Raw genomic sequence first — 27,535 nt, forward strand, 5'->3', positions numbered from 1 at the left:
ACAAAGCTTCTGCCAATGACTTTGGTTCGTCATCCAACATAAAAGTTATGAAGTCGGGACCAAATGTTTTAGCAATTTTAACTCTTTTACCACGTCTTGGTTCAACATCCTCAGGAATTGACCTCGTCCTTTTTGGAGGATTAGAACTAGTGGATTCATCCATCATTCTTTCACTAGAACGATCCTCTTGCCTCTTGCAAGGGTAAACATTCTCAAAGAATATAGAATTCCTTGACTCAATCGTTGTTCCTTCAGCCACGCCAGGCACAGCTGATCTATGGACTAGGAAACGATAGGCACTACTATTAAGTGCATGGCCAATAAAGATGCAATCGACTGTTTTAGGGCCTATTGCAACTTGTTTCGGAGGTGGTACTTCTACCTTCGCTAAACACCACCACACTTTGAGGTATGAATACGAAGGTTTCTTTCCTTTCCACAACTCATAAGGAGTCACATCCCTATTTTTTAGTGGAATTTTGTTCATGATATGATTCGCTGTTAACACAGCCTCCCCCCACATGTTCTGGGGTAATCCTGAATTAATCAACAAGGCATTCATCATCTCTTTTAGTGTTCGATTTTTGCGTTAAGCAACACCATTTGATTGAGGAGAATATGGAGCTGTGGTTTGGTTAATTATACCACTTGCATGACATGATTCTGCAAACGGAGCTACATACTCACCACCTCTATCACTTCGAACACACTTAGTTCGACAATTAAGTTGATTTTCAGCTTCATTTTTGAAGTCTTTAAACGCTTCAATTGCCTCATCTTTACTTCTTAATAAGTAAAGGTAACAATACCTTGTGCAATCATCTATAAATGTGATGAAGTACTTTTTACCACCTTTTGTTTGCACAAATTTCAAATCACATACATCTGTATGGATCAATTCAAGAGGTTTTGTGCTTCGTTCTGCCGAATGGAACGGCAGTTTAGCCATTTTGGCTTCAACACACACTTCACATCTTTCTTGTGAGTTAAACTTATCTACTTTTAGTAAATTAAGATTTACTAATCTTTTTATAGCATTTAGATTTACATGTCCCAGTCTATTATGCTATAAATCAGAGCTTTCAAGCAAATAAGAGGATGTGTTATCTTCCTTATTGCTTATTCCTTTTCCACGGTGAATGACCGTAACGTTCAGATCAAAAAGTCCATTCACTAGGTTGCCTTCACCTATGAACTTTCCATACTTGGTCAATAAAACCTTTTCACACTCAAATTCTAGTGAAAATCCATGATTTACTAGAAGTGAGCCTGACACCAAATTATTTCGGATGTCTGGGACATGCAGTACATCCTTAAGGGTAAGAATTTTTCCGGATCCAAATTTTAGGAACACATTACCCACACCAACCACCTCAGAAGAGGCTTGGTTTCCCATGCGTACTTTTCTACCTCCAACAGATTTGTAAGTAGAAAAAACGCTTCTCTCGGAGCAAACATGACATGTGGCACCCGTATCAACAAACCATTCATTTGGATTATTACCATGGTCCACGTCGGAGACCATTGCGACCACCTCATGATCTTTTTTGTTTATAACAACACGTTCAAATAATTTGCACAATATCGTCTCCAACAATAAGTACACAACTATATCGAACCATATGTGCATTGGTATATTCAACACCACAAGCATCCCAATTATTACTACCAAGTCTAATTGGTCTTGCTTGTCAACTGACAAACGATAAACACAATTCTCAAGAGAATTGATCTCAGGGAATTAACCATTTCGTAGCCCATGAACATTGCGACTGCTCGTTTCTTCATTCCAGCTTTGGTGCTCATGTTTCCTCCAACTTCAATTGGTATAATCCTGTCTTAGAAGAGTACACTAATTTGTCTTGCGATTGTTAGAAATAATGGGAAGAAATTCCCAAGCCGTGTATAGGCGGTACTCTAACTATTACAATAGAAAGGAAACTTGCAACAAAAAGAGGAATGCAAATTACAACGGAAATAAAGCAAATCAAATTTATAAGTCGAGTCGAGGAAAACCCTCTTTCCGCAAGACAAATTACGCCCCGGCTAGTGCTCACGGAATGACGTATTGCCCCAAAGATAAAACGACTTCCTCCTAGCGTGTAGAAGCACCTCAAACCCACTAGGCACCGGCGAACTTGATAGAGTTCCGAGAATCGAGCTAGACAATGCTCCTAAGATGCATACTATGATGTAGAGACTAGAGAGAATAGAGAGAATATTTTGTGGTGTTGTTGGTGTGTCTTCTACTTCAAGATCAAAGCCTATTTATAGGCTATAAAAACAAGTGAAAGGTCTTGCAATCAAGACAAGACATAAAGAAAATGGGGTTGAAAGGCCAAAGGACTTAGCCACATGAAAGGCCAAAAGCCTCTCTCTTTTTCCCCACATTTCTCATGTTTTTCCTACAGACATTGCGCGAAAATTATAAATGAGTGGCTGAAAATGTACCTTAGTTCTCAATTAGACCCAAAAATATCAATCTAATAGGACCCTATATAATTTTGAGGATTGATTTTATTTTATTGAAGTGTTGAACAAAGTAAATGAATACACAGTAATTATACATTGGGTTCAATTCATTATGTTAGGTAACTCAATAGGAAATTATGTGTTTTCCAAAGGTAAATTTAACTTGTCTTGCTTCGTTTTATGGAGTACTTGTACTTTTCCTTTTTACTTCATTAACTAGTACTACTCCTATTATTTAAGTAATTAGAGGTTTTAAGGAGTGTTGTTACGAAAAAGCAAAATAGGTAGTCCCTCCAGAAAGCTCAAAGAGCTATAGAGTGTTAGCTAGAAATAAAACTTGGGGCTACAAGGCAACCAAAAAAATACCAACAAGTCAATAAAATGAGGTAAAGTGTTAGAAATTTAAGGGAGGGCTCGGCCGCAGAGAAGAGCATTGGTAGGCATGTGGTATTCATTAGAAAGACTGTGCACCGGATCATACACTCTGATATACAATTGCTGCCCTAGATACTGCCTCCCCCACATACTACACCTCAAATTCCACATCCCTTGGTTGTCCATCCACACCAACACTGCACTCCAATACTTTGGATACACCTGTTGGAAAAATCAAACAAATATAAATATATCCCCAATTGAAATTGATTTTCGGATGGAATTTCTATCAACACCACCTGCACTGTGTGTCTAGTGAAAGCATCAACCAGATTGTACCCTTCCCTGCTGCTCTCCGTCCAATTTCCCTTTCCGAATCTGCACAGCACAATGCTTAATACTATTAATGATTGTAACTCTCTAAAGCATACTTGATGATTACATACCTACCCGACAACCCAGAAATCGTAGCCATCGAGATGCCACGTCTGGATGGCGTCCTCGTGGTTTTGGAAGACGATCTCGACGAAGTCATGGAGGGCAGTTCCCACCACAGCAGTGGCAAGCTCACCCTCCCATGCCCCGTCTAGCCTGAACACGCCGCTGATGTTCAGATAATCCGCCAGCTTCAGCGGCGTGTCCGGGTTGACGTAAGACACCCCATTCACCGCATACCTCTGCTTCCCCTCAATAACCGGCGCTGAATTGGCCACCAACAAAGTCCTCGTCGTGTTGATCTCCCCGTAGTGGAACGAGCCCTGCGGATTCGGCCTGGCCGCGTTGGCGGTCAGGTTCCACCTGAACGATCTCGCCTGCTCCACCGACCACTCCACGTCGCCTCCTCCTCCTCCTCCCGGCGGCATATCCGCAACAATGCCTTGTGAATTGGAATAATGCAATATTGCGGTGGCGGTGAGGAGCGGGGAGTCGGTGAATATGGTGGATGCGACAATGCGGTAGTCCATGGGAGGCTGATCCAAGGTGACTAGAGCGGTCACGCTCTGCCCCACGTGCACGTCTATCGAGTCGTATGTGTTCTGGATGACGTGTGACCCTTCAACCTCCACCACCTTCATTTGATGCCCTTGGATCCTCCAGTTAAACGACGTCGAAAGCCCCACGTTGGAGACCCGGAACATGTATGTCTTCCCTGGATGGCCGCTCAACGTGGATGCATTCTGGCCGTTAATGAGGATGCCTTCGGGGTAAGGCAACGGCATTCCTGAATCCAGCGTCAGCTGCAGCGCCTGAAATGGGTTATAGAAGAGTCAGGATGATCACCAATTTGTCATGTCGATGTGATGTATGATATGGAAAAGGCTAACCTTGTGAGTAGATGAGTACCACCAGTCACCGATGAGAAGGGTGAAGTCTCCGTCGGGGGTGGGGTAGGGGACGGGGATGACGGACCTGGCGTATACGTTGAGGGCGCCGAAGCCTCCGGCTGCTCGGTGCATGAGAGTGGAGGGGAAGTAGGTGTAGGTGCCGATTTGGTCCTTAGTTTGGAACTTGTAGGTGTAGCTGGAGTTGGGAGGGATGGGGCAGTTGGTTCCCAACACACCGTCTTGCCATGAATTCTTTCTCTGCTTGATGCCATTCCTGAATTTATTTATAAATATGTATATAAGTCATATTAAAAACAAAAAAGGAAGACCCTCAGCCTCACCATGTGAGAAGGAAATCCTGGTCCAATTTGTTGATGAGGGTAAGGATGATGTTGTCATTGGTCACACAATCAAGATTGGGTCCAGGAAACTGGGCATTGATGAGAATAACCTGAAAATTAACACATTATTTTGCAAAAAGATATAATGGTAATGCCTGAGACTAAAGGGCGAATCTTTAAATTTCTCTTCATTTGCCAATAAAACAATAGTAGAGTAATGACCTGTTGAGGGACACCGAGTGGTGCAGCTGTGCCGTATGTGACAGTCCATGTGTAGTACATATAAGCATCTTCACCTGAGACTAAACCACTCCAAAATCCAATCAATGATACTATTAGTAATAGTATCATCCTGCTCCTCATATCTCCAACCTCAGATTATTGTGCCTCAAATCAAGAATTATAAGCAAATGGCAGATTGGACTTTGAATTTACCGGATTTGAGCGATGATTATTGCAAAAAACAAGTAGAGAATTTAGAGTAGATCTTCCTTCAAATTCTCTATCTGTTTAGGCTTAAACGGGTATAAAAACAGATTTATTGGAAACCCAAAAAACCTCGGACGTTGAGTGCGGATCTGAAATTTTACTATTCCAATATTAATAGTATATTAACGTGTTATACCAATGAACGAGGAATTTTCCAATTCTTAGTTAGGGTTCTTGAAATTCGAAATCAGGATCATAAAGTTTTTTTCATCGAGTCAAATTCAATAATGCCAATAATATGATTGAAAAAAAGTTCACTAGTCCTGTAAAAGAAGTCTATTTTTTCTTGTGTATGAAAAAAATCCCCAGAAATTAAAATGATTAGTATATGTTAACTATTAATTCTGTCATTTTATCGATTTAATTTGAATCTAACATCTTAAAAATCACTATTGATTTCGGTTTTTTTAATCCCCAAAGGACCTTCTTTCAACCGGAAACGCTTTCCTCTACCGAAGCGACATGCTTCACTTATACGTTAATTTAGAGACATCTTCTTCATTAGTTTTAAGAATGCATTTAGTTTGACTTCTATATTTTTTAGGACTAGTATTAGTATTCTAGGCCTTTCTAATTTTTTTAAAATTTCAATGTAAAGCTACTTGCAGAAGTTATTAGAGTGAGTTCTAAATATCTGGATCTATAATATAACAGAATTCATGTTTTCATATTTTGAAGCATTATTATCTCTAAGGTGTAGGGACATGGATCATAAATGATTAGATCTAGAAAAAAAATTTCGAGGATTTCCAATGTAGAAAAGCAACGAATAAAAATTACAACTACTAATATTGAAAAAAACAATAACTTTAGCTATGTGTTAATTAACTTAATTAAACGCATGCCTGACATTATTTGCATAGAACTAACAAGAGATGCTTCCAATAAAAGTACAACCACTTTGGCCTTGAATTTTGGTGAAAATATATTAATGCATATCCCTTTCATGTACTATATAATTAACATTTCATAGATCATACTCCGTATTGGTTTTACTATACTTGTAAAATTAAATGGAGTTTATGCAAAAATATAAAATATAAGACAAAGAATTAGAGTTGTATCCTATACTAATGCATGCCCATAAATAATTGATAAGTGATAACGATCATCAGATTCAGAATAGAGAGACTGAGAGAGTATTAATGCACAAGTGACTGAAACATGATTTATTTAAAGAGATGACGAGCTGTCATAATAGCAACTGAGATTTACACGAGCTATCATTTACTGACATAAAAAAAAAATTATCCTTATCTTGTGTACATATTCTACTAACTATTTTCAGTCTTTTTATTTCACATTTCTTAAAATCTGCACCGAATTAAAAGTACGACGCTAATCTTGGATACGAGAGGAGAAATGATCTATTGACCACTGGTCGTATTCATTTATAATACCAGATTCAAACTGGGAATAAGATGTTGATTTTTCCTATTCATTCAAATGATATGGCTAGTGTGTGTGTGTGTCCAGTTTTTGGTTTCCTAGGCAATCAACTTTTGTTTGTAATAGATGAGTCTTAGTTAACCTGCATTTACAATCACATAACTTTCCTCTTAATTAACCTGTATTGTATAAGAAGAGTTCAGTTCCTTTAATCCATGAATACAAATAGTTGATGGTACAACAAGAAAATGACCTATTTTAAAAGAAAAGGCTAGATTTCATCAGCAACAAGTACCAATCAAACTCCAATCAACTAAGCCACTTTATAAAGTATGATAAAGAAATAATAAGACTAAGAATACAAACTTCAAACCACAGAAAAATGAAAGCACACCTCCTCCCTCCATATCTGAGGGATCACCAGTAATCTTGGCAAGAACACCTCCCAGACTCGAAACAATGGAACCTACTCGAATCCCGTACGGTTATTTTCCTCTCAGCAATCCTTGACACGAACTTAAGGGCTGTGTGGCAGTCCATGCATGTCCTCAAGTTCTTGAAAACCTTGATCGGTGTTCCAGGAGGAGTGCTGATGATGCCAAATGCCACAGCAAGTTTTTCACTGTGGTAGGACAGATTATGCTCTTTCTGCTCCTCCTCTACATCATGCAGCACGTAATTCGTGTGAGGAACAAACCCTTCTTCCTTCATCCTCTTTGAGATCTCACCCAAATATTTCAATATATCTTTCGATTTTGGATGGGATTCATCTCCAACCAAAAAGACATGGACCTTTCTGTTGATGTTAACCCAACTCATGCCAGGTTTCTTCACCACTCCTCTCTCATCCATCAGTTGTCTAACCTTCGCCACTTCATTCCACTTCCCTGCAGTGGCGTAGATATTAGCAAGAGTGACGTAAGTAGCTGCATTCTCCGGCTCAATCTCAAACAAGGCTTCCGCAGCTTGCTCTGCAATTTCATAGTTCCCATGAATCCTGCATCCACCAAGTAAAGAAGACCACAGAAACTTGTCGGCTTTCATAGGCATTGAACGAATCATATCCTGTGCTTCCTTGAATCTTCCCGAACGACTCAAGAGATCAACCACACAAGCATAGTGGTCAGCAGTGAGAAGTAGCCCATGTTTCTCCTTTATCAAGTGGAAACATTCGAGACCTTTATCGACTAAACCTGCATGAGTGCAAGCAGATAAAACACCTACAAACGTAACATGATCAGGCTGAGTGCCAGACTTAAGCAGCATATCAAACAGCTTAAGAGCTTCATGGGGCTGCCCACTCTGAGCATATCCATTGATCAACGAGGTCCACGAGACTAAATCAGGCTTAGGCAGCCACTTGAACACTTTATCGGCTCTATCCACGCTACCACACTTGGCATACATATGCACAAGCGAGCTAGCCGCAAAAGAGCACGGATCAAACCCAATTCGCATCATGTGCCCGTGGACCTGCCTGCCTAATTCCTCGGCAGTTTGATGAGCGCACGCGTTCAAAACCCCTGCAAACGTGTACTCGTTAGGGCTAATCCCACAACACAAGAAATCAGAAAACAAAGAAAGGCCATCTTCCCACCTCCCATCTCCAAAATACCGATCAATCATTGCTGTCCAAACCACAATGTCTTTCCCTTCTACCCTATCAAAAATGTACCTTGCCTCGTTTAGGCTCCCACACTTCCCATACACATCCATCAGAGCACTCGAAACCACAGCATCAGAATCCAACCCTGTTCTGATTATACGCCCATGAATCTCTTTCCCTAACCGCAACGAATGCATGGCAGCCGAAGCCGTGAGGACACTAGACACGGTGAACTTATTGCACATGAGATGCTCATTTCTCTGCATTAATCTGTACAGCTCCAAGGCATGCCAAGGTTGTTTATGCTTCACGTAGCCTGAAATCATGGCCGTCCACGAAAAGTTGTCTCTTTCAGACATTTCATCGAACAGCTCCCTTGCTTCTAAAACCATGCCTAATCTCACGTAGCCCGATATCAAAGTGTTCCAAGAACACAAATCCCTCTCGCCCATTTCATCAAACAGCTTGCGGGCATCCGACATACTGCCACATTTGCAATACAGCTCAAGAATCTTGTTGGAGATAAACACTCCAGCCAGGAAACCAGAGCGATTGATATAGTCATGGACTCTTTTGCCCTCATTTAGAGCCCTTTTCTCAATGCAGAGCTGCAGGATTTTAGAATAAGCAGCGGGAGGGGGGCGAACTTGATTTTCTAGGAATGGAATCACGTCTTTCAATCGTTTCTGGTGGCAGAGATGTTGGATGGTTTCAATGAAATCGGCATCTCTGCCCGAGTGAATCGGTGCAAAGAAAGGATTTGGCGATGGTGTTAGTTGAATGGAATGGGGTGTGGAAGAATACGAACAGCCGAGTAATTTTCGAAGCTGAAATGGATTTCGCTTCATTGCTTCACTGATAGATTTACTTGACGCCTTTCTTCCACATACTGACACTTTCAAGTTTCAACCCATGCCGGAAAAGAGCCAATTAAACAAAGTACTCCATTTGAAGAAATAAAATTAAAGGGAAATTACTTAAAAAGTCACCAACTTTGGGAAAAGTTTGGTTTTTTGCACGAACTATAAAAGTTGCGTCTAAAGTCACGAACTTTATCGGATCGTGCAAATTTTTCAAACTATCCGACCTGACGACATATTTCCTTTAAAAACTTATCCCACTTGGCATGCCGGAGGCGTGACTTGGCAAAATTTCTGAACTCATGTAATATAACCTCTTTTTGGCTGATTTTGAAAGCGCAACCTCAATTCAATCGACGGAAAACGTAATCGACAAGAGAGAAATCGTCGACAAACAGTTTGGGGATGAAATCAGCGACGTATAAAGAAGATTCAATAAAAAAAACGATGTCGTTTTGTGCCGAGTCAGATATTTTGCCAAATCACGCTTCCGGCATGCCACGTGGGATAAGTTTTTAACTGAATGTCGTCAGGTCGGGTAGTCAGGGAAATTTGCACGATCCGATAAATTTTGTGACTCTAGGCGCAACTTTTACCGTTTGTGGGAAAAACCAAACTTTCCCCAAAGTTTGTGACTTTTTAGGCAATTTGCCCTAAAATTAATAATAATCCATTCAATTATATTTAATCCGTTAAAAAAAATAATTTTAATAGTGAATGATACGTTTTAATTAGAAAATTAATAAAATAAATAAAAATATTACAAAAAATAGTATTAAAAATGAAAATTTATGGATTAATTTTGGAGATAACTCAAATACTAAAAATGTACGGAAAATAAGAATCAAATGTCTCAGTTCGTGTAAAATTCTAGTAGTATCAATTTGTAAGTAGAGGAATACTCAGCTGATCTCAAAAACTGACTTAAATCATAACGTATGTATTAATTTAGTTTACACAAAATATCACCGCCAGGATCCGTGGCGCAATGGTAGCGCGTCTGACTCCAGATCAGAAGGTTGCGTGTTCGATTCACGTCGGGTTCAATTTCCTGATTCCATACGGCTCCAATTTTTTCATTAAACTTTTTATGATATTTCTATTTCGTTGTTTTAATATATAACTGAGTCTGATTTGCATTAAATATTACTTCAATTTTGAATACAACAATAAACGTTTAGGAATTACTATTATTTTCTCGGCGGCAAATGAATGAATATTATGATGATTCTCCTCACTTGACTCATTTCCCCAATACTTTGCCAAAATAAACTAATTACAGTGCTTTACAATTACAAAATAATGAAGTTAAGATACAGCTTGATTCAAACACGAATATTTATCACAATTATCAGCAAATGCACCAGATAGTAAGAACTAACATATAAGTATCTGGAAGTATAATGTTGTTGATAGAATATTTTTTTCAACCTAGGCATGCCTTTAGAGCATCTCCAGTGGGCGGACATCCCACTAGGACATCCCAAAAACACCTCCTGCCACGTCACTAGGACTTCTCATCTCACTGCCAAGTCACTAGGACATCCCCTCCTATGTCCGCCCTTCCCATCGCCCTTCCCACTAGGACATCCCGCAAAAAAAAAAAAATCATACATTTACAAATAAAACAATTTACATTTACGGAAATAAAATTGGACGTCAACCCCTCCGAGTCCAAACCTCATACATTAAAAAATTACGGGAAAAATTAACAACTTCATCGGAAAAATTAACAACTTCATCGGAAAAAACATACATGATTCGAAAAAAAAAATTGCATACTAATAAAAAAAAACTTCATACATTATCACGTCAACCCCTCCGAGTCCAAACCTCTTCGATGATATCCTGCTGAAGTCGAACATGAGCATCTGTTTGCCGCATGTCGGCAAATGCACGCAGCCGCGCGACCTCTCCATGAGGTACCCCCATATTCACATTCGCGGTGGCCACGCCGTGACTTGGACCTGCACCCGTATCATCTTCGTTGGTCCACTGAGTCAGTTCCGCAGCTTCATTTTCGACAATCATGTTGTGCATTATGATACATGCGTACATGATATCGCCGATGTTGGGAATATACCACTGCCGTTGATGTGAATTAAATTGTACATTTTTATTCCCCTAACTTTACATGATTTATATAGTTTGATGCTTGCAAAAGTATGTTTTACGGTGTAGGAATGAAGCTCGGATGGTGAAAAAACGGTTCAGAAAGCTCTCAAAATTGGCCACCCGGCCGGGTGTATTTTATGCCTAATAATTCTACCCGGCCGGGTATAATGTTCAGAATACGAAAATTCCAGGAAGTCCTCAAAATTGGCCACCCGGCCGGGTGAATTTTATGCCCAATAATACACCCGGCCGGGTATTTCAAATCTAACTGCAAGTGGCTGTTACTGTAGGGGGTACTGTAGCAGTACTGTAGCAGTACTGTAGCAGCACTGCAGCAGTTACTGTAGCAGACGGTTCCAGAGAGAGAGTGAGGGGACGGTTGTGAGAAGAGGGAAAAAAGGCTGCAAAAATAAATACAGAGAGAAAGGGACGGATTGGACGTTTTTTTGGCAGGAGAGAAAGGGAGGAGGAAGAAGAGAAGGAAGAAGAGAAGGAAGAAATTCCGACCAACATTCCGACGATCCATCTCCATATTTCCATTCTACTCAACAAGAGCAAGCTTCCTACGGTTGTAATTGTTATTATTACCATGTGCTTAGGCTAAGCTCTTCCGTTGCTCCTAATTTGTGAAAGATGTGAATTACTTTAGGATTCTATGGATTAATGTTTTTCTATGATCTTTTCTACGGTGCTTTTTACTTTGAATAATAATTCCGGCCTGATTTATTATTCAATCTTATCTCTTAGCCAATGTCTCTTTAACTTGGTTAAAAGGTGGAAACGTAGATAAAGAGTTTGAGATTTGTATCGTGTTCAGCATATGAATCTTGGATAAGTTGATTTACATGTCGTTACAATAATTGTTGTACATTTACTATGCGTCTGTAGGAATGTTCAATTGATTTTGTAAATGAATTATGTACGTTGGAACTTAGAAGTTGGATTAGAGCTTACTATGCGTCTGTAGGAGTGATAATCTGATGAGTACGAATTTGATCTTAGTGTTCAGCAAGGTTAAATTCAAGCATCTATGAACATGTTCAGTGTGAGTAGAATGAACGAGATTTTTACAACTTTCATTAGATTAATCGTTAACCCATAGGTTAATTGGTCTGTTAAGTTAATTCACATCTGGAGCATATTAGGAGCGACGTTCTTTTTCTCTTGAGTTTCTCCATTTTCGTACCTTAGTTTGTAAATTTAGTTTATTAATTTTGTCAATTCTTGTTAAATAACCTACGGCTCCCTGTGGTTCGACACTCGAAGTACTACAGTCGACTCTGTACTCTTGCAGATAGATTGTAATATTAGAGCTAATTAATTAAACTTGTGTGATTATACACTTGATATTAAAACTCGAAAATTACACATCAGCCGTGCAGGACCCTTCACAACCGCCCACCGACTCTGGAGCACACCAAATGCCCGCTCCACATCCTTGCGCGCTGCTTCCTGACGGCTCGCAAAGTATGTCTTCTTTTGTCCGAGCGGATGCTTGATTGACTTCACAAAGACGGGTCAGTTTGGGTATATCCCATCCGCCAAATAGTACCCCATATTATGCTGGTTGCCGATGGCGACGAAACTGATGGCGGGACCAACGCCATTGCACTGAGCGTTGAACAGGGGCGACGACTGGAGAACGTTGATGTCGTTGTTGGATCCGGCGACTCCAAAATAAGCATGCCATATCTACAACCGGTAGTCAGCTACAACTTCAAGGATCATCGTGGGATGCTTGGCTTTGAAGCCGGTAGTGTACATCCCCTTCCAGGCGGCGGGGCAGTTCTTCCACTCCCAATGCATACAATCTATGCTGCCCAACATCCCAGGGAACCAGTGCACCGACCCATGCATATCTATCAGCATCTGGCAGTCTTCGGGGCTCGGACTCCGAAGATACCGCTCCCCGAATATCGCTCTCACGCCCGCGCAAATATTCTGCAGACACTCGACGGCTGTCGACTCGCCAATGTGGAGGTACTCGTCAAACATGTCGGCCGCGCCTCCATACGCCAGTTGTCTGATTGCGACAGTGCACTTCTGCAAGGGCGTGAGTCCGGGTTTGCCAGCTGCATCCTCTCTGATCCTAAAATACAGGTATCTTCTCTTTAAAGCACCCACGATGTGCAGAAACAGTGGACGATGCATCCTAAAGCGTCGCCAGAATAAGGCTTCCCCAAAACGCGGTTGCGGAGCGAAGTAGTCCGCATACAACCGAATATGTGCAGCAATGTGGTCACGGGGTACTTGAGTTCGACGATGGATCGGCCGAGGTACCGCCGCTGCAACCTCTGTTGTAGCAGCCTCTCTATCGCACCTTCAACAGCGACCTCCAACTCATTCTCGCTATCACTTTCACTAGACATTCTAGATATACTTGAAATTAGAGATGTAGAGAGTGTAACTTGTTAACACAAGTGGTGCGAATGAAATAAAATTCGACGAGCCGTATATATAGAGTTTAAAAAAAAAATTTAAAAACGAGACGTCCGACCGGACGTCCGACTGGACGCCACAATGGCGGACGTCCGCCCGCCCGTCGCGCCGACGTCCGAGGACACCCGACGTCCTCACGGGACGTCCGTATCCGACCCTAAACGCCACAATGGCGGACGTCCCGGTCGCCCGTCGCGACGTCCGACCGGATGTCCGCCATTGGAGATGCTCTTACATAGGCATTTTCCAGCCTAGCCTAGCCTAGCCTAGCCTAGTATATGATTCTTTCTCATCACTTGACATATAGAAGGATTGGTGTGGTGATCTTCCCTCCATGCCGAACATTCACATGTTGTTCTACAGTACCAAATGCTTTTTTAGATTGAAAATCTGACATTTGATCTTATTCTGAGATTATATATTATCCAGAACAGACGGTGCTAGACTTGTTAAAATAACCAATATTAAACGATACACACAATGACTGAAAATTATTACAAGCTCCGCAAACAGTTGTACAGCTCAGTGCATACGAAATAGAGTGGAATAAAACATGCCATAAAGTAGTAGACAAGAGAGCGATGCCATAAGAAAGCAAGGACTATAAGCTCTCTCTGTATATTCTCAACACTATATCGTCCCCTCACCATAAAACAGGAACGCTATACTGACACTATTGCCCCTCGATACGTGTTTTACGTAGTCACATTGCATAAATGACCTCCCCACTGCTGTCAAGATCAAGATCAGGATCAGAGTCTAGGTCTTCCAAGTCATCGTCCATCATGTCCAGGTTGTACAAACCTGCTGGAGGTATGGTAGCCTCCGAGATTATCTGCATGATGGTTTCAAGGCTCTGCATAGGCTGCTCCGGCTCTTCAAATTGGTCGCCCATTGTCGTATCGTCCATCAGATCTGCTGGGAGGTTCTTCAGAAACCACACATGGTTCTTGATCTCAGGTATGGTGATGCGCTGACACATCACAATTCACCAACACTCGAATACTGAGCAAATATAAATGACCAAAAATAGAAAGCTACCCACTTTTGTTTGGAAACGAAAAGATGAACCATTGTTCACTTTTTCCATAACTCATTTTATTTTGAAGGCAGTGTGAGACCTAAATTCAGTCTCCAGTATTTATTTTTATTGCTGGGACAAATTCTTTCAAGTTAAAACTATATCAAGTAGTATGTGTTTAGTTATGACCGGATAGATGGAACAGATTAGGTAGACATCTTACAGAGGCAATCTCGTATATGAAGACAGATTAAAATTCAAACTTTCAAAAAATAGAAATGCAAGTCAAGGATCAAATCACTCACTTGAGCAGGATCACCCACAAAGATCCTCGAAATCAGATGCAGACATTCCGCAGATATATTGACATGCTCTGGAATAGAATACTGAACATTTATGACTCTCTGAATTGTCTTACGGTAGTCCTTTGGGTTTTCAGGATCTTCAAACGGATAGGTACCAACCAGCATAACATACAATGTCACTCCACAGGACCACACATCTGCAATCTGAAACAGAAGTAGCATTAAGATTCAAATATAAACATTATTACACAGTAAAGGAATCACAGGGAAACAAAAGCATAGACAAAAGATTCAAATATAAACATTATCATTGAACAGGTAAACCAATTCATAGACTAAAGAATTGCCACGTACCAACTTAGAAGATTAAAAAAGATATGTAAAGAAAAGTGAATTGAGGAATCCTAGGTGAATAGCTATTTGTTTTGGGAACAACTTAGGTTGTTAAACAGTTGGACCAGGAGGAAGCATTCACCGATTCAGCATGAGAAAATGAGAGCATTTACAATTTAGTATATGAGAAAATGGAGAGCATGTAACAATTTGGTATGAGAATTGGATTAGCACCTAAGAAAGACAGAAAGAAATAATATGCTTACAATATGGTTTTCAAGTATTACTCAGTATGCCAGGAGTTGTTTTACCTTGCCATCATATTCTTTTCTGTGTAGCACCTCAGGAGCAATATATGCAGGAGTACCCACTGTAGATTTTGGTTGTGAATGCAGCAAAGCAGACTGTAAAGGGACATTTATAATCAGATAATTAACAGAAAATTTCTGATAACCAGGCGTAAAAAATGATAAAATAATATCTCTGAGAAAAATGTGAAATCCTCGATTTAGAAAAGGAAAATATCCCTTTTACCCCAAACATTTCTTTTCTATATAAAAAAAGCTCTACATTTTTTAAAATGTCAATTAAATCATTAACCATCAATAGTTAATTTATCATAAATGTCATGAACCATAGAAAATATCAGCTCAAGTCATGAATTATCGATAATTTATAAAAAAATTCTGGTGTTCATTTTCCAGCTGCTGAACGCTGACGTGGCTTGTCGGATGTCACAGTGGAAATATTAATTAAATTTTATTAAAAACTGGCCTGGCCTGGCCTGGCCTGAATATGTATGTTCAGTGTGGAGACATGCAGCGAGCCACGCCAACATTTCTGAGCCAGCAAAGAAATCTCAGGACATATTTTTATCACTTAGCGATTATTCATGACTTCACTTGATATTTCAATGGTTTCAGACATTTTTTTACAAGATGATAATAATTTGAGATTGAAAATGATCTTTTTATATTTCAAACATTTTTGATAAAATTTAAATAGTTTAGACATTTTCCCATTTAAAATCTCAGAAAATGGGGAATTATGATACCAACAGATTAGATGGAGTAGAAAACAGATTTGGCAACTACCTTGGAATACCCAAAATCACATATCTTCAGCCTAGGAGCCGGGCTCCCATCCAACAGTGTGTTTTCCAGCTTCAAGTCTCGATGACATATTTGCTTTTGTAAGGGAATATGAAAAGATAAATCAAATTAAAGTTGTATCCTAAGAGATTGTGATGGAAAGTATTTCTAACTGAAGAATTTGATACCATTGAATGACAGTAGCTCACTCCAGATATAAGTTGTTGAAAGAAGAAACGAGCCTGCATGAGAAAAGATTGCAAATAAGAACCGAGTTACTCAAAAGCCATATGTACACCAGGAAACAAACACATCACAGTAAGTAAAAGAACCTCATCCTCACTGAATCGTCCTTTATTAGATATGCGCTCAAATAATTCTCCACCAGATGCATATTCCATCACAATAGCAAGATGGATGGGTGTTAGAATCACCTAAAGCAGAGTATTTAAGAGTACAGTTAATATAATCAAAGTCGCTTAAATGTCAAGAGTATCAGCAACAAACCTCTCGAAATCTGACAATGTTTGGGTGCCTCAAAGATCTGTGATTGATAATTTCTCTCTGAACATTCTCATCTATCTGCAAAAGTTATCCAGATAATTACATGCTAATCTTTGAAAACCAACTAAAGAACCAATAAAAAAAATCTTGTCAATCTTAGATCATCCTTCGTGAAATCAAAGACAGAGCAGCATCAATAGTAAATGGTAGAACCACGTGGATATTTTTTTAGGGGAATTAAAATCCATTCTATAGCTGATTAGCATAAGCACAAACTCTACTACGATTATAACTGACTCATTTACCCATTTTTCACTCAAAACACGTGTACAAATAGCTAACGACAAGCACCAGCACATTAGAAGTCAGATAACTATATGCTACCATCTGTGTATGACAGTGTATGGCAACATAATGTCATTTTCCACTAGTTAGGCAGTTACAGATACAGTACTTTTCTTATATACTAACAGCATAAACTTTTCTTCATGTCCTTAAGCTCTCCTTTCTGACATGTTCCATTTCAGTTGGTAAGAATGCATCCCACATAATGTTGTCCTAATTTCACTGATTGATTGTGTTATTTTCTAGGGAGTTTTAACTTTAACCTATGACAAACAACACACAGCTTGGGTATGCCAGATAAAAAAATTGCAACTTACTATCAAAAATGTGGAAGAAATATTTTAAAACTTATCTACTCTAATATATCCCATGTTTTGTTAATGTTCCATGCAAAGGCATACAATAAGAGTTAGGGTTCCACTAGGTACCCACAAACTCCAAAAGTTCTTTAGTCATTTACTGATCAATATGCAATTCAAATTGTTCATCTCTTTGCCTTCCTAAATTTTATCCTTCAGAACAAGTCTTCAATTTATAGCTTATGCAAGCGATAAACATAAGGACATCTGTTAGAGATAAAAGTCATACTGCTGGAAGTTTAATGGAGCAGAACCGAGAAAGTGACTAACAAGACTAAATTGAACTACTTGAATAAAGAAACACTCAAACAAAATATAATTACAAATGTAATGCCACCTCCGAAGAGGGCCTTAACAGCTACATGCTGGACTTCACTAATATTCCGGATACCACCTATCTAATCTGGTGAAGGTTTTATGAGAAGACAAAAGACTCCTATTACTACTATAATTATTAAAAGACACAATACTTTAAATATAAATCTAATCTTAAAGATTAACATGTCTCATCAAACAATAAAAGATAAATACTAACCAAACTATCACTAAAGATAAATATATCTTGATATCAAGAAGTAAACATGCCATAACTCCTTTAGATTTGATCGACATCAAAGTCCTTACAAAACTTACTTCCAACCTATCAGTCACTGCTACATGACGAGTATCCGGATATTTAACCTGTCAAAACATTTCTCACAATGCCGGCTATTGTTATCATTTTAGTATCATGAAACAAATCTTGGACCAGTACTATTATCGTACATAACATACTTTGGCGAGGATTAATATAATTTATTAAATATTGTCCATTAAAAACACAAAGTCAGTCACCAAATTTATCGGCCATATCCAAGCTTTGGCAGCTCCCAAGTTGAGAAAATTTACTGAGTACTTTAGCCTTCAAAATCACCTAAAAGATCCAAAGTCAATTTTTTGAGACCAGTAAAAGACTGGGAAGAACCGAAGAGGAAATGGCAACACACTTCCATTCACACATACATACTGTTGTAATTTGGGGAGGAGGCAAAGGTGGTGACAAGATCTGATACGAAACCCACACCCGTTCAACATGAAAGTGTGGTGTGGCATATAAGAGTGATTCAACCATTTTACATCTGACCATGGTTTTGGGTTATGTTATGGCTCCCTATCTTATATGCTTATCAAGATCAAGATCACGCCTGCAGGCCAATATCTTATTCTCTGGAGTAAAATAATAAGTGGACTGAATGAATATTACAAAATATCCAAATACACATGGGCACTGGTGAGATCCTCGAAGCTAACATCCGTAATCAGAACGAAGAATTGGAAGCAAAATATCAAAGTTGTATGAACAGTAACAAAAGAAAAAAAGCAGTCAAGAAATCAGAAGATTTGGTTAAATATTGGTTGAAACCTATTTGGGATAATATGTGAAGTGACTAGGTTTTTTAATCCGACTTACTACTCATTAACATCTTCTTAACGGCTCTATGATTTCGGGGTTGCAGCAGAATCTTCAACCTTCCAAATGTAGAGGTTCTCTTCTTGGAACATAATGAGAGAGGGCTAACTGAATGAGCTGTTGTTTCTCATTACTTTGTTAAGTTATATTAATTCTACAGAGCAAATCTATGTAACCATGGAAGCTTTATCTCAATGCATTTAATCCGTGGAATCCAGCTCAATTCTCATACATCATGTTCACCCAAAGTTTATCTACTAATGTCTTCACAGCTGGTCATATATCAGTTACATGAATCGCAACAAGTGCAAGAAATTAGTCTTTTGCGTTTCCATAGCAGAGGCAGCTGCTTTCCTAAAATCACATTCCCATAGTAATTGGTATAGTTATTTGTAACACTGTAGATACATTTATGGTAAATTATAGTAGATAATAAATAGTTGACATAAGAGCAGAGGATACATTCTCAACCTTCCCAATTTGCTGATCGAGTATGGGAAAGGCAGCTACGAAAGGCTATTAAATTTCTCCCAATTCCCAAGCCAAGTGCATCTAACTCCGCTTTCACTGCTCCAAAGAACCCTGAGCAAACTGGATCCTTGCCATAGATCTTCGTTACTGCCCGAGTTTCTAAAATTGGACTATAAAAATTTGGGGAGAACAAAGTGTCGACTAAAACAAGGAAGTTCTTGATTATTAAAGTTTCACATATTTTTATCTTTTGTTTCCATTAATAGCTCGCCAATAAGAAATAAAACTGCCACCAAAACATCAACTTTCCAGCTTAAAACAAATAAAGAATAACTGAAACCAAGTCGGGGTAATACCATAGTTCCGAGCATAAATCCATCAAATATTTGATAGAGAAGTTAAGAGTAACAGAAAAAAGGAGGAAGTTAAGTTAAAACCGACCTTATCGCCTCGCTCAATATACTTAACCGCAACGAGCTCATTGGTCTGCTTATCCCTCATCAATCGGGCGATGCCGAAGTTACCGGAGCCGATATCTTTGACGAAGTCATAGCGATCACTATCGTGCATGATCGGCATATCCATACCGGGGCCCGGTGGCATTCCTGACCGATCCATTTCAGTAAAAACCTGTGACAGAAACTCAGCTAGCTATCTCACATTACCGGGCCGGAGAGGCGGCGCCGGTGCAGAGGATGATCGGCGATTTGATGAAGTCGGTGAGGTGGCAGATTTGAAGAGAGAGAGTGAGGCGGTGGGTGTCCAAGGATCGGATTATTATCTCCTTGGTTTCTGCACCTATAACGGTGTCGTTTGGTGTGAGCTGAGAGGCGTTGAATTCGGCTTACTTGTAATTGGGGGTTTGTTGCAACCACATATTGACGCTTTTGCCCCTCCTTTGGATAAACTTTGATTCTATCTAACTGCTCTCTGTTTTTACATTTTTAAGATAATAATTATGCTTTTTTTTCTCCTTTTTTAAAAGAAAAAATTGCAATCATAACCTTCAAAATTAGAGAGAGTATTTGAAATAGAAGTAGCTTGTTTCTTTTTCCATTATGTTCCCTTTTTTGAAAGCATTAATTATTGTCCCTTAAGTCTCAAGTTCATTTTGTGTGTTCAATGCAAGCATACAAGTATAGAAACAATAAATAAACATTTTATATTTTCTATATTGATAATGATTTTTATGGACACTATGAGTAAACTAGGTCTGTCTAAATATAATTTAATTAGGTTACCGGTGAATGTTTCAACTGCCTTACATATGATTTAAAGTCTAGTCTTATTGGAATGCTAGTATTTTGATTAGATTTGTTTATGTTTTTGGTCTTTCTTTTGTGCGTGTGGGAAAATGCTTTATTTTATAGTAGTATAAAGTTAATTACACAGTTCATCTTTATGAACGATTTATTTTCAAAACTGTAAAGTCAAAGTAAGGTGCCTCCTAAAGACAAACACTGCTATTTAGCCCATGTCTTGAATTGTTATATGTACATGATTTCTGAATCTTGTTACCAAATAATTTACGAGAAAGAAAACACTATCTAAAATATGACTAATGAATGTATACTATACTCTATTAAATCTGGGTATCTCTAGGATGGAATATATACATTTATAATTAATTACATGATATATATATATATATATATATATATATAGGGTTTTGATCTATGCAAAACTGGATTTAAATACAGAAACGCAGAACAATATCATAATTAGGGCACTTTTAGGTCATAATTAGGTAATTTGTAGGTCATGCTAACAAAGCATGACCTAAAACGATCTTAGTATGACATTAAATCCAAATATTATAATATGACCTAAAATTGCTTAATTATGATCTTCCGTGTTTTTGGTTAATTATTGACCATTAGATCATCTAATCCTAGGGCTGAGATTTGGTCTGCATTTCTGGATTTAAACACATACTTATTTTGATCATATCCCTATATATATATATATATATATATAGGGTCTTGTTAGGTTGAGATTTTTTAGCTTAATTGAGAATTGAGATGCATTTTCAGCCACTCATTTTGAAATGTCAACTACAAGTAGATTATATCAACTAAGGGTATTATCGTCATTTCATTTCAATAGCCAGAATATCAAATGTCAACAACTCGTATTAAAATGTCAACAACTAAAAAAAAAAAATTTTATTTTTTTAAAAATTTTTTAAAAAATTTTTTAAATTTTTTTTTAATTTTTTTAATTTTCACGCGATGTCAACTACGATGTGTAGCCTGCACATCAAATGTCAATAGCCCTGCACATCAAATGTCAATAGCCTGCACATCAAATGTCAACAGCTTATAGTTGACATTATATGTGTATAGGTGATATGAATCATATATGTAGTTGACATTATATATGTACAGTTGACATGAATTGTATATGTAGTTGACATTATATGTGTGTAGTTGACATGAATTGTATATGTAGTTGACAAAAAAAATAAAAAATCGAAAAAAAAATTTAATTTTTTTTTAAAAAATAAAAAAATATTTATTAAATAAAATGTATGATGAAATTACCATTCTGCCCTTTCACAATTAATTAATGTAAAAATATTTTTCATGTGGTAAATTCTGGACCACTCATTTAATAAAAATGAGTGGCTAATAATCCATCTCAATTCTCAATTAGGCTAAAAAATCTCAATTGGCAAACACTCCTTAAGCAAATAACTAGAGAACAAATCATAGCCACAAGATCAAAAAAATCAAGGGCTAATATTAAATTTCGAATTTAATGAGATATTAGCTCCCTCAATCACAAATTTACTCCATAATAACAAGTCAGGGGTATTTTGGTCATTGCACAGCGAATTAAATCCAATTTTGAAAATTGAATTCAAACCGTGTCGCGTCTTCTTCTCTTCTTCTCTCTTCTCCTCTTCTCGTCGCAGTTGGCGGTGTCGCAGAAGAGAGTTTTGGTGGCGACAATGGCGGTTGCCGAAACCGTCTTCGCTCTCATCGGTAGCTCAGCCGCGCAGGAAGGTCCCGCACCGGCGCTGGCTTCCGTCGCTCGCCGTAGCCGTAGCTTCGTTCGTCGTCGGCGCGACGCTCAGGACCTGAGTTTTTATTTTCCTTTCTAGGCTATGGCGGAGTGTGTATGTAATATATATTGATTTGCGGTGTTTGGGGGTTTGGATCAGTTGAATTGCTGTGTTTGGGGTTTTTGAAATTCTTTTTCGGTTTGTAATATTCATTCGACATTTTTATGTGTGACTTCTAACAGTGTGTATCACACTATTAGATATTCATACTGTGCATTTGATGTTAATTAGGATAAGTAGTATAAAATTGCCATTTTCTCCAAATCATATTGCCCGTAAGTTCTTACCAATTTTGATGTTATTATTATATTGATTTCATTACTTATTTTGTTGTTGTTGTTTATACTATAAACTGCATTTATACTAATTTTTTAGCTTGAGCATTTAGTATTACTTAAAAAAACTGAATCATTGTAATAGTGATGTTTTTTTAAATAATAGTGAAGTAAAATCATATTAAGAGTGATGTGTTTTGTAAACAAGAGTGAAGTAAAATCATGCTAAGAGTGATGTGTTTTGTAAACAACATTGAAATAAAATTATGCTAAGAGTGATGTGCTTTGTAAACAAGAGTGAAGTAAAATCATGCTAAGAGTGATGTGTTTTGTAAACAAGAGTGAAGTAAAATCATACTAAGAGTGATGTGTTTTGTAAACAAGAGTGAAGTAAAATGAGAATAAGAGTGATGTGTTTTGTAAACAAGAGTGAGGTAAAATCAGAATAAGAGTGATGTGTTTTGTAAACAAGAGTGAAGTAAAATCATACTAAGAGTGATATGTTTTGTAAACAAGAGTAAAGTAAATTCATAATAAGAGTGATGTGTTTTGTAAACAAGAGTGAAGTAAAATCATAATAAGAGTGATGTGTTTTGACCCGGGCTAACCCGACCACGACTCCCCTTAAGCTGCCCGGAAGTCCCGTCACGAGATCAATGAGACAAAGGCTTCGGGAAGGCGTTTCAAACTTCATTAGGAGGGGAATGGAGGAGGCAGATGGAATGCCCGGTCGGGCGAATCCACACCTCCAAAACGCCCGACCGGGCGTTTGTGCGCTGAGCATCGTCCACAGTCCAGAAAGTTCGCCCGACCGGGCGATTTCACCATCCCAGAACGCCCGACCGGGCGTTTGAAGAAGCAGCGCCGAATCCAGAAAGTTCGCCCGACCGGGCGATTTCACTTTCCCAAAACGCCCGGCCGGGCGATTCAACTCTTACAGCCGTTTTTCCTTGTTTTTTTAGCCCTTTTCTTGGGTTTCCAACCCTAACTATAAATATCCTCTTTGTAAGACTTTAAGGGCAGACTTTGATGAATGTTATTATGAAGACTCCTTTGAGAGCATCTCCCATGTGAGATTTCTATCCAAATTCCTACATTGTAGGTTGCTTGTTTTATGTTCATTTGGCTAAGTCAAGTATAGGTATGCATTTATGGTTGTGTAGTCATGAATGTGGAGCCAATGGAGTATTTGCTTTGGGTGAAAGTAGCCTAGGGTTGCCCACATCTTTTTGTGGGAGGTCATAGGTCCTCAAAGAGGATTCCTCCTTCTTTACACTTTCTTCTCACCTTCTTTCTCTCCATCCAAAACCATTTTGAGTTTAGTTTTTGGAGGCTAGGCTCTTTATCTTTACTTTATCTTTGAAAACACAAAAAAATTGAAATCAAACACCGCTTTGGGTATTTCTTGGGCACATGGAAGGTTTCCCTCACAAGGAACCTTATCATTTGGTATCAGAGCCTAGGTGCCTACCAAGTGTTTGATTTTAAACCTCTATGAAATTTCATTTTCCTTGTTTTTCCTTATTTCTTTTGTTTTAGCCTTTGCTTGTTTATTGGTCAATTATTGTAGGATTGAGCTGATTTTTGGTGTGCATGAACCTTGAGATATGAACTATTTTCCTGAAAAATCTCAGCCAAAAATTCCATCATTTGATAGGTCAAATTAATGTGTGAAGTTGCTGCCCTGTTTTGTGCCCTAGTTTGACAGATTTGGGGAAAACGTAAAATTGAGGGTCCTCTTGATAACCTGCTATATTGGGGATATTTTTCCCTCATTCTAAACCCTTTAATCTTGTTATCTACTAAGTTTCATCAATTTTGGGGTTGGGTAGCCATATCAAAAAAAATTCCTAAAGATCAGCCAAGAGTTACATAAATTTTCAGCTCAACTAAGTTTCTTTGTTAGCTTCCTTAGGCATTGAACCTTACTTTCACATGCTTGATTGGCTTTACTTGCTTGGTTATATTGCCTATTTGTATACCTTGATTGATTTGTCTTAGCACTTGCATTTTGGAAGTTGGATATTGAGAGTGAGTGAACCTAGCCCTCACTATATTCTAAGCCTTTTTCCGAGTGACATTGGTGAGTGAATTGGGGGTGGGATTACCAATTGGGAAGTGAGTTCTTACTAAAATCTCCCCTTCTTGTGTGTGTGAGTGTGGATTTTACTAACCCTTAGGACTAGATCCTAGTTTATTTTTATTTCTTATTGTAGGTACCATTGTGAATGCCACCTCGTACTAGATCCACCACGATGGGGGATCCGCAACCGGGTGCGAGCACGAGTCTTAGTGTGGCGGGGGATGAGTTGAAAAACTTGATGGAAAAAATTATGACGGATTTGAGGGATCTAAAAGAAGGCCAAACCACAATGCATGTCACTCAAGATGCTATGTTCGGGGATTTGAAGGAACTCAAGGAGAACCAAGCATCCATCCATGAAAACCAAACTTTTCTCCACGACGAGCTCAACGCTTTGAAGGTCGTGCGACTATCAAGATCAAACACCCCTAGGAGCAATCACACACATCATGATGCCTCCGAGGGGAGTAATGGAGAGGAAGAGTCATATGGTTGGTACGATCATGGGGGGCGTGGGGGACAAGGAGGAGGACGGAATGGGAATAGGAATGGTAGGTTCGGGAACATGATGGGCGGAAGAGGGAATGGAAACATGGGGCACCATGGGTGGAATGGTAGGCATGGAAGATATAGAAACTATGAGGGGGAGATGGAGCCGCGGTATGATGATCCCACCAAGTCTATCAAGCACACATTTCCCGAGTTCCACGGCAAGTTTGATCCCGAGGCCTACTTGGAATGGGAGTCACAAATGAGCAAAATTTTCTCACTCCATAACTTTTCGGAAGGTGATAAGGTGAAGGTGGCAATAGCCGAGTTTCGTGGCAATGCGGATACATGGTGGAATGATACGATGAGGAGGAGAAGGATGGTTAGGGGAGGGGAAGTGGGTTCGTGGGCGGAGTTGTGTGAGATCATGAGGACTACCTTTGTACCAAAGTCCTATTTCCTCCGACTTCGAGGGGAGTTTCAAGATTTGAAGCAAGGGACGAAGAGCGTAATGGAGTACTACTATGAACTCCTATCATTGATGAGCAAGGTAGGGGTGGAGGAGCGAGAAGAGGCGACTCAAGATCGATTTATCCATGGCCTTAACATCAACTTGAAGCACAAGGTGCAAGTGGAGGCATTGAGGGGAATTTCCTTGGATGAGGTGATTGGGTTTGCCGACACTTTTGAGAGGCAAAGTAAGGAGTTGGTTTCTAGCCGGGCTAAATGGGCGTCTAGCCAAACCGGAGGGACGGGGACTAGCAAGTGGAGTGCTCCCGGCAAGAAGGTGGAAAACATGGCCAATCCAAACACCCAAGGGAGGCCGATCGCGAAGGCTTTACCGGGTACTCAACCTATTAAAGCTATAGCCCCTATGGAAGACAAGAAGGTTCAATGTTTCAAGTGCAAGGGGTATGGCCATTATGCACGCGAGTGCCCAAACCAACGGGTAATGGTTATCGGGCAAGATGGTAGCGTGTATAGTGAGGAAGATGAAGAAGATGGGGAGGGTGTGGGCACTAAAGAAGTGAGCCCGGACACCGACATAGCTTTTTCTAGTGCGAAGAAGAAGATACACCCTTAAGGGCAATGGTTGTACTCTGAATGCTCAATGTACAACCCAACCTTGAGGAGCATAAGGAGCAAAGGTGCAACATCTTTCATATGAAGTGTAAGGTGAAGTCCAAGACGTGCTTGGTCATTATAGATGGAGGGAGTTGTACAAATGTGGTGTGTGACCGGTTGGTGGCCAAGTTGGGATTGAAGGTACTTAAACACCCAAACCCCTACAAATTGCAATGGTTAGGGGACTCCGGAGAGTTGAGGGTGAAGGCTCAATGCAAAGTTCCATTGAAGATTGGGGAAGTTGAGGAAGAAATCCTATGTGATATCATTCCTATGACGGCATGTCATGTTTTGCTAGGGAGGCCATGGGAGTTTGATAGAAGGGCCTACAAAAATGGCTTCACGAATGAGTATTTCTACATGCTCAACGGGTTGAAGGTTCGTTTGAAGCCATTGCTACCTAGTGCCGTGTTTGAGGCTAGCCAACATCTACAAAAGGAAAGAGAGAGAGATAGGGAAAAAAGGCTAGTAGAAGAATGTGAGCTAAAAAAGCCAAGTGAGAGTGGGGGTGGTGAGAGAAAAATAAAAGTGCCCAAAGGAGAGCACCCACAAACAAGAGGGGGAAAGGAATGTTTGATAGCTAGTAAAACCGACCTTGGGTGGGCACTAAACAATCACCTCTCCGTTCTCCTCGTGGTCCGTAAGGATTTGTGCTTAGCTACTAACCTTGACCCGTATCCTTTGATTGTCCAAAGTGTGTTGCAGGAATTTGAAGATGTATTCCCGGAGGAACTCCCGAGTGAACTCCCTCCCATGAGGGGGATCGAGCATCAAATTGTCCTTTTGCCGGGATCATCACTCCCAAACCGGGCCGCATACAAGGCGAACCCCAAGGAGACACAAGAGCTACAAAGGCAAGTCGAGGAACTCCTTGCCAAAGGTCTAATTCGTTAATCTCTATCTCCTTGTGCCGTACCCGTCATTCTTGTACCTAAGAAGGACGGAAGTTGGAGGATGTGTGTAGATTGTAGGGCAATTAACAAAATCACCATCAAATATAGACATCCTATACCTAGGTTAGACGACATGTTAGAGGATCTTTGTGGCTCTATATGTTTCTCTAAAATTGATTTGGCTAGTGGATATCACCAAATTCGCATGAAAGAGGGAGATGAATGGAAAACCGCTTTCAAAACCAAATTTGGCTTATATGAATGGCTTGTGATGCCTTTTGGTTTAACTAATGCCCCTTCTACATTCATGCAT

General features: G+C 39.4%; 4 protein-coding genes and 1 non-coding gene across 5 annotated transcripts; 2 read left to right on the forward strand and 3 right to left on the reverse strand.

Moving 5' to 3' along the window:
- Nucleotides 1-2,817: 2,817 nt before the first annotated feature.
- Nucleotides 2,818-4,876, reverse strand: LOC121811603 (L-ascorbate oxidase homolog). Its single transcript, XM_042212473.1, has 6 exons — nt 4,736-4,876; nt 4,514-4,623; nt 4,173-4,446; nt 3,298-4,094; nt 3,147-3,225; nt 2,818-3,069 (listed from the first exon to the last, which is right to left on the reverse strand). Exons 1-6 carry the CDS (start codon nt 4,874-4,876, stop codon nt 2,875-2,877), a joined length of 1,596 nt encoding a protein of 531 aa, XP_042068407.1. The 3' UTR covers nt 2,818-2,874.
- Nucleotides 4,877-6,569: 1,693 nt separating this feature from the next.
- On the reverse strand, nt 6,570-8,927 carry LOC121811602 (pentatricopeptide repeat-containing protein At4g37170-like). Its single transcript, XM_042212472.1, has one exon. It carries the CDS (start codon nt 8,843-8,845, stop codon nt 6,809-6,811), a length of 2,037 nt encoding a protein of 678 aa, XP_042068406.1. The 5' UTR covers nt 8,846-8,927; the 3' UTR covers nt 6,570-6,808.
- A 904-nt stretch (nt 8,928-9,831) lies between these two features.
- Nucleotides 9,832-9,903, forward strand: TRNAW-CCA. The gene has a single exon. It is a non-coding gene; the product is annotated as a tRNA-Trp (tRNA).
- Nucleotides 9,904-13,860: 3,957 nt separating this feature from the next.
- Nucleotides 13,861-20,107, reverse strand: LOC121741954 (serine/threonine-protein kinase SRK2I-like). Its single transcript, XM_042134944.1, has 8 exons — nt 19,732-20,107; nt 16,669-16,743; nt 16,494-16,595; nt 16,350-16,403; nt 16,165-16,257; nt 15,382-15,474; nt 14,738-14,941; nt 13,861-14,384 (listed from the first exon to the last, which is right to left on the reverse strand). The coding sequence occupies exons 1-8, from the start codon at nt 19,906-19,908 to the stop codon at nt 14,115-14,117; spliced, it is 1,068 nt and encodes a 355-aa protein (XP_041990878.1). The 5' UTR covers nt 19,909-20,107; the 3' UTR covers nt 13,861-14,114.
- Nucleotides 20,108-26,308: 6,201 nt separating this feature from the next.
- Nucleotides 26,309-27,223, forward strand: LOC121810384. The gene has a single exon (XM_042211168.1). The coding sequence runs from the start codon at nt 26,309-26,311 to the stop codon at nt 27,221-27,223; it is 915 nt and encodes a 304-aa protein (XP_042067102.1).
- The last annotated feature ends 312 nt before the right edge of the window (nt 27,224-27,535 follow it).

The sequence above is a fragment of the Salvia splendens genome, chromosome 7 (genome assembly GCF_004379255.2).
Source record: "Salvia splendens isolate huo1 chromosome 7, SspV2, whole genome shotgun sequence".
Lineage (NCBI taxonomy): Eukaryota > Viridiplantae > Streptophyta > Magnoliopsida > Lamiales > Lamiaceae > Salvia > Salvia splendens.

Coding starts and splice junctions, on each gene's coding strand:
- LOC121811603 (XM_042212473.1), bottom strand. CDS start 4,876: ATGAGGAGCAGGATGATACTATTACTAATAGTATCATTGATTGGATTT. Junction 4,624..4,735: donor CACTCGGTGTCCCTCAACAG/GTCATTACTCTA, acceptor GTTAATTTTCAG/GTTATTCTCATCAATGCCCA. Junction 3,226..3,297: donor TACGATTTCTGGGTTGTCGG/GTAGGTATGTAA, acceptor TGTGCTGTGCAG/ATTCGGAAAGGGAAATTGGA.
- LOC121811602 (XM_042212472.1), bottom strand. CDS start 8,845: ATGAAGCGAAATCCATTTCAGCTTCGAAAATTACTCGGCTGTTCGTAT.
- LOC121741954 (XM_042134944.1), bottom strand. CDS start 19,908: ATGGATCGGTCAGGAATGCCACCGGGCCCCGGTATGGATATGCCGATC. Junction 16,404..16,493: donor GACGATTCAGTGAGGATGAG/GTTCTTTTACTT, acceptor TTTCTCATGCAG/GCTCGTTTCTTCTTTCAACA. Junction 15,475..16,164: donor GTGATTTTGGGTATTCCAAG/GTAGTTGCCAAA, acceptor GTCCCTTTACAG/TCTGCTTTGCTGCATTCACA.
- LOC121810384 (XM_042211168.1), top strand. CDS start 26,309: ATGCTCAATGTACAACCCAACCTTGAGGAGCATAAGGAGCAAAGGTGC.